The sequence below is a fragment of the Ursus maritimus genome, unplaced genomic scaffold (genome assembly GCF_017311325.1).
Source record: "Ursus maritimus isolate PB19 unplaced genomic scaffold, ASM1731132v1 scaffold_2, whole genome shotgun sequence".
In the NCBI taxonomy this organism is placed as follows: domain Eukaryota; kingdom Metazoa; phylum Chordata; class Mammalia; order Carnivora; family Ursidae; genus Ursus; species Ursus maritimus.
This window is the reverse complement of record NW_024424452.1, coordinates 5632745-5640061: the sequence shown is the minus strand read 5'-3', so window position 1 is coordinate 5640061 and position 7317 is coordinate 5632745. Positions and strand designations below refer to the sequence as shown.

General features: G+C 43.1%; 1 protein-coding gene across 1 annotated transcript; it reads left to right on the top strand.

The window, feature by feature from the left end:
- The first annotated feature begins 4166 nt into the window (after positions 1-4166).
- LOC103669980 (40S ribosomal protein S17-like) lies at positions 4167-5190 on the top strand. Its single transcript, XM_008698352.2, has one exon. The coding sequence runs from the start codon at positions 4672-4674 to the stop codon at positions 5086-5088; it is 417 nt and encodes a 138-aa protein (XP_008696574.1). The 5' UTR covers positions 4167-4671; the 3' UTR covers positions 5089-5190.
- Positions 5191-7317: the final 2127 nt, after the last annotated feature.

Genomic DNA, 7317 nt, shown 5'->3' with positions numbered 1-7317 from the left:
TAAAGCTCCCAGTATCTCATTCCCCTTTCTCCAATGGGGGGAAGCCTCAGCGGGGTGAAGTATCTGATCCAAAGACAACAGCAAACAAGACACAGGAGGGAGGGTTTGCTCACTGATTGACTGGCAGCTGAGGCAGCAAAGCCAGGCCGGGAGGGACGATTTCAAAAGGCAGAGAGGGGACAGGGGCCTGCCACAGAAAGAATCAGGGAGCCGAGATCTGAGATTGGGGTGTGGGCCCAAATTCCAGCAGCCTGTCCTGGTTCCTCCAAAGTGGTTTTCTGCAAAGAGTGGCTTGGGAGCCACGGAGGAACCCAGCATAGTTTCAGCCTGTCACCTGGCCTGTCTGTGGCTGGTCACCTTCTCTACCATCCCTACTGCTAAAAGTCAAAGAGTCAAATCAAAAAGCGTTCATCCTTTGAAAAGTAATAATAATAATAACAAAACTTGAGATGTGTCGGCCCATGAGGGGTGTGGAAATTCCATGTGACTTTACAACCAGTCTTGGAGGCTGAGGTGGGGGTGAAAAGCAGGTCAGCCCATCTCAGGGTGAGCTGCAATCTGTTGACAGTGAAATGGAATGATCTGGAGATCAAAGGCAGCTGCGAAGGGGGCGGGGTGGGCAGGCTATAGCCTCAGAAAAGGGACCTGTGACCTCTCAGCCTCCGCTAAGGCAGATCTAGCCCTCCCGGGCCTCCCGCTGGCCAGTGGCCCCAGAGCAGGGGGACTGCCTGGTCTGCACGGCTGCTTCTCCCTCCTGTATATTCCGATGGGAAGCCTGGCCAGGTAGCTGCATCTCTGGAGAAGGGCCACTGGGGAAAACATGGCTCCTCACCACCCTCAGAGTCATCTGGAATACTGTCTACCCCCACTCCTATTGATTAGGACACACAGGTCCAGCCAGGGACACGGAGTGACTGGCTCCAAATCACACAGGGGCCGTTATCACTGAGACAAGAAACTAACCTTCCCACCACGCCGGGCACGCTGTCATCACACCCTATCCCATTCCAATGACAGCAGGAGACCCTACTCAGCCGTCACAATGGGGACAGGCCCCAGGAGCCCAGGGCTACTCCAATGCCAATGTCAGGCTTACAACAGCCTGGGAACGTCACAAGGCACGAATGCGGCTCCTCTTTCTCCACTGTTATTTCTACATGGAGGACGAGGCATTGAGTCTACACTCCAGAGTCTACTCAATGACCCAGCAGCTAGCTCAATCAGAATGGGAGGAAATGCAGACCCCCAGATATTCTGCCTGCTTGATATCAAAGACCCGAATATTTTACCCCCCAAGGAGCTTCAAATGACACTTTGTGCCAAAATCTCATCTCCTTTTATGTTTGGAAGAAAGCCACTGGTATAAGGGAAATCTTCCAAGAATTATGAGCTCAATTATAGGCCAAGAGATGGATCATCTTTTTTAGCTAATAATAATGCATGACAATTTTTCCTTTTTGTGTCCTCTGGGGATATCGTCATTGTTGTTTTATGGGAACAATGACTGACTCAAAAGCAAAGTGGATGATTTATGTCTACAAGGCTTTTATTTGCCAACTTTGAAAAATGATTCAGAAACGTATTTCTTGGAAAGTGGGCGTAAAATTACGTTCTCTGATTAAAGTAGAATAAAAGTGCTCTTAAAAAGTGGCTTAAGGACATACACTCACAATTTTCTAGGATTTTCCCGGAGAGTCCCAATTTTAATAACATTCCCCGCTCTGGTCTCCATAATCATATTCTTATGTGGCAGTCCATAGATCTTTTCGTTTTATCTCCAAAATATGGTCATCCCCGAAATGAAGACATTTAAATGTATTAAAAGTTTCAAAAAATGCTTTCTCACTTTTTGGATTTTTCATTTGAAGATTCATCGGGTTTTGTATATGTTGACATCAACACAATCACAAATTGTCCAAATTTTAATTACAATGTATGTCACTTAGGAATGCTTTCAGCAGCAAAGAACAGAAAACTCAGTGCTCACATGCTGTCAGGGTCCCATTCTCTCTTTTTCTACACACCAATCTCAATTCTTTGACACCAGTCTTGTTGCTGCTTGGAGCTTGCAAGATGGCGGCCACTTCTTGCATGGATATCACCATCTGCTTTCTAGGGAGTTATTAGGGGGTCAAGCAAACAATTGCCCAAACCCTAAATACTATGCTTTTTACCTTCTCAGCAGACCTTTGTTTATTTACTTTCTCTCGTTGGCTAGGACAGTGTCTATTTTGTCATTCCTAATGGCAAGGGAGACCAGACGTTCAAGTTTCTTGCTCTCCAGACCCTGTAATAGAAAAGGGGCATTGAGTATCTGACATCATATGCTGTTTATTCTTTACCAAGGGTATAGCAACGGCAGACTTTAAAGATCTGTAAAAACAACAAATAATGCAAAGGGTGCATGGTCTTAATTGGTGCGTGCATCCGTTGAGAGTATTAAAACAGTGAAGCTTTTTCCGCCATGAATTTGTGACTCTTACTGCTGGGCCCAGAGTACTGCCTGACATCATAGCCAAACGCATGCTTAAAGTTTTATAGCACTCGGATACTAATGGGACATTACAAACCAGCTTAAGTGGCAAAATCTGCCTTTTGGACTCAGCAGAGTTTCCATTGATTCTTAAGCCTTCTTTTGCTTCTTGGTCAATGTCAATGTGAGGGACATTTTTAAAGAAACACGTAAATTACTAGTCAAGGTTTTTGCTTAATTATTTATAATTGCGTGCATTTGCCTAATGGAAATTTTCATTTTATGCTGAATTTCAAGATCCTCGGGGCTAATACTTCCCCTTTTAGTGAAACGGTTGCATTTCTCTATTCACTTATCGCTCTCATAGATCCATGAAAATTCGGAGTCAGAGTAGAGGCACAATGATAGAAAGGTTACAGATGGTCTGAACTGTTCTGGAAACAAATTCAGTGGAAATGCCAGGGCCCAAGCTTGAAGGGGCCCTGAGGTGAGGGGGCACCTGGCACGTCCATGAACACAAACATGGGTGCATAATAAGGAGGAGGTATAGACAAAAAAGTTCATCAGAGACAGGCCTTTGCTCTCTTGGAAAGAGAAAGTGTTGAAAGACAAATTGTCCTACTGGAAAAGAATATTCCATTACGTTCCACCCTCTCAGCACCCCCTGCTGTTCACTTTGGGGGAATTGCCTGACAATCCCGTGTTCCTTCTGGCTCCGCTGCTGTGACCGCTGCCACAGGGAAGGACGTGAGAATTGTCTATTTGGCTCCACAGATGTCTGTAAAAGCACTTCAGAGTGTCTTTCTCCAAATCTTTCCTTCCAGAAAAAAACCCCAACTCCAGGTAAAATTGCTCCAGAACTCACTGCGCTTGTCTATCAAGATGAACTATTGGGCACACGGTGCAAGAGTGTAAGTCTTACAAAGGGGAAATTCGCAGATGTGGTCAATGCTTGGCGTTTGTTAAATACAGAAAACAAAGCTGCTCAGGAAAAGAAAATCTGGAACTTTCCCTGCTGATGCCTTCCTGCGGAAAAAATAAAAGACAAGGCAAATGAAAGCAGGCCAGGCAGACCCACTTCCACAAATGGAGCCATTTCCCCCATGAAGACAAATCACTGAGGGGTTTTCAGGACAACAGACAAGTGTCTCTCCCTTTCTACCCTTGGAAAAGTAAAGAATGTTCAGGTTATCTTGGCCTCTGGCAAACAGCCTCTCCTCAGAGGTCAACCTGCACCGAGAGAACAAGGCTTGAGAATGAGTGCTGTGGACAGAAGAAAAAAAAAAAAATCAGAGAATTTTAGAACTGAGAGTAACTTGAAGACCAACCACCCTATTTCGGAGGTGAAGAAACTGAGACCAAGAAGTGGAAAATGCCGTGCCTGGTCCTACATACGGAGACGGGCAAACTGGAACGTGATCCTCAGCCTCCTAGGCCCGTACTTATCGCTCCATAAGCAGTTTCAAATGGAGGCTACAAAGGCCCTTTCACGCTCTGGCAGACTGTACAACCCAGAATTCCTCCAGTTATAAATACTTGAAAGTACATATAAAATGTAACAAAAATATTTTAACACACAGCTGAGTTTGGGGGAAAAAAAAGGAAACACCAGATGCCAAAAACACAAAGGGAAGCAAAACAAGCCCCCGGGGACAGATGATATGGTGGCTGTTGGGGGTGGGGTTGGGAGTGCTGGAGCTGGAGATGGGCCCAAATGGACAGAGGTTGAAATATTTTAAGTTCCACTTGTATAAGGACCTGTGACCTGTACAAGATGGAGAGTAGACATTAAGACCCATTTGCACTGGTGGGGCCCTCAGGAGACTGCGTGCCAGTAAGAAGGGCACTAGAAAGTACTTTTTGCGTAGGAGGAGGACAGAAGAATTTGGCTTCATTGGGGTATTTGGTAGAAAAAAAATATCATCCCAAGAGAAGTTAACCCACCAAGTGTGTGACATGGGGCAGGTGCAAAGTCTGAATTTTATTCTCTTCCTCAGTAATCTTTTTTTTTTTTTTTCCTGAAGTAGGGCCTTGAGATCAAGACCTGAGCTGATGTCGAGTCAAATGCACCCCACTCTTGGTCATCTTTTTGGAATTCCTGGCAGGAGCAAATGCAAAGCTTTTCTGGAGGAACACTTTATAACCCAGGCCACAGGAGGTTTTTGTAGACCAAGTGGATCATCACTAAAGATGACCTCATGATAATTACCAGGCCCACCACCATGGGCTGCGTTCACACCAACACCATGAAGAAGGCAGCCCGGGTCACCACTGAGAAATACTCCATGTGCCTAGAGAATGACTCCCACACCAACAAGTGCGTGTGCAAGGAGATCACCATTATTCTGAGCAAGATCACAGCCTACGTCACACATCTGATGAAGGTGATTGAGAGGGGCCCGGTGAGTGGTATCTCCATCAATCTGCAGGAGGAGGAGAGAGAAAGGAGAGATGATTCTGTTGCTGAGGTCTGCATCCTGGGTCAGGGGATCATTGAAGTCAATCCTGATACTAAGGAAAAGTTGAAACTCTTGGACTTTGGCAGTCTGTCCAACCTGCAGGTCACTCAGCCTACAGTTGGGATGAATTCCAAAACACCATGGGGAGCTGTTTGAATCTTCCTGCTGTGCTGTGATATTTTCAATAAACCTTGAACAACAACAACAAGAAATTCCCAAAACAGATAAGGAAATGTTGTGATTTACCGTGATAGAGAATCAGCAAACACAATCGTGGCTAAATGAAATGATAAATAACCAAACCAGACAAAATAAAACAAACAGAAACTACACAGAACTATCTGGGAGAGACTGTAAAATAATATTGTAAATGATTACAGAGATGAAGGAATAGAAACCATAAGGAAATAACATTCAGAAAAGAAACTGGAAGATCCTATAAAAAGAGATTAGATTAGCAATTTCAAAACTTCCCACAAAACAAAGTTCAGACGTAGTCGGCCTCCATGGCAAATGCTACTAAACAGTCAAAGAAAAATTAATACCAATTCTTCATAAACTCTTCCAAAAATAGACAATGAAGGAACACTTCCCAGTTTCTTCTGTAGGGTCAGTTATAGCCCAGTTATCAAAACCAGTCAGAGACATCACAAGAAAACAACACATCAATGTTCCTTATGATATAGACGTGAGAGTCATCAACAAAATACTAGCAGAATGAATCCATCAATAATAAAAAGGATTATACACCATGACTAAGTGGAATTTATCTCAGGAGTGCAAGGCTGATTCAAAATACAGAAGTCAATCATTGTAATACACCAAATCAACAGAACAAAGGACCAAACAACCCATGATCATCTCAATAGACACAGAAAATCATTTGACAAAATCTAACACATTCATGATAATGATACTTGATAAACTAGGAATAGAAGGGAATTTCCTCAATCTGATAACGAGGTAACCAGATAAATATACAAAAATCAATTATGTTTCTGTACACTCTCAATGAACAATCGGAAAATGAAAATAAGAACACAGTTCAATTTATAACAGCATAAAAAAATACTTAGGAATAAGTTTAACAAAAGAAGTGTAAGGGTGCCTGGTTGGCTCAGTCAGTTAAGCATCCGACCCTTGATTTCAGCTCAGGTCATGGTTTCAGGGTCATGAGATGGAGCCCTGAGTTGGGCTCCGTGCTCAGCACGGACTCTGCTTGAGATTCTCTCCCTCTGCCCCTGCCCCCGCTCGAGCTCTCGCTCTCTTAAATTAAAAAATTAAATAAATAAATAAAATCTTTAAAAAAGGAAGTGTAAAACTTACACTTTGAAAACTACAAAACATTGCTTAAAGAAATGAAAGACCTAGAAAAATGGGAGGACATTCCATGTTCATGGATCAGAAGAGTTAACATTGTTAAAATAGTAATGCTTCCCAAATTAATCTACAGATTCAATAAAACCCTTATCAAAATTCCAGATGCTTTTCCTACATAAATTAACAAGCAAATCCTAAAATTGGTATGGAAAATACAAGGCAAAAACAGTCTTGAAAAGGTCAAAGGACTTACACTTCCCAGTTTCCAAAAACTTACTATAGAGCTATAGGAATCAAGGCAGTGTAGCAGGGCAGGGGTAGGATAGACATAGAGATCAACTGAATAGAATCGAAAGTCTGGAAATAAACCCTTACATTTCTAGTCAGCTGATTTTTGACAAGGGCACCAAGACAATTCAAATGAGGGAAAGAATCATCTTCTCAACAAATGGTGCTGGGGCAACTAGATATCCACAGCCTGAAGGATGAGGTTGGAACCCTTTCTTACACTATATCCAAAAATTAACTAAAAATGAAATGTAGATCTAAATATGAACTAAAATTGTAGAACTCTTAGATGAACTCCTGTGGGTAAATCTTTGTGACCTTGGGTTAGGCAGAGTTTCTTAGATAGGACACCAAAATCACAAACAACAACAGAGAAAAAGTAGATACATAGGATGTAAAATTAAATTTTGTGTGTGTGTCTCAAAGGACAACCACAGAATGGGAGAGAATATTTGTAAATCATATATCTGATAGGAGACTTTCCAGAATATATGAAAGACACTGACAACTTAATAATCGGAAGATAACATAACACAATTTTAAAATGGGTCAAGGAACTGAATAGATAGTCTCCAGAGATGATATCGAGTAAGTGCCTGAAAAGATGCTCAAGGGGCATCTGGGTGGCTCAGTCAGTTGAGCATCCCACATCCAGGTTCTGACCTCGGGGGTTGTGGGAATGAGTCCCAAGGAGGACTCTGTGCTCAGCAGGTAGTTTGCTTGGGGCTTCTCTCCCTGTGCCCCTCCCCTCCCGCCTCCTCCCCCACCCACTCACAT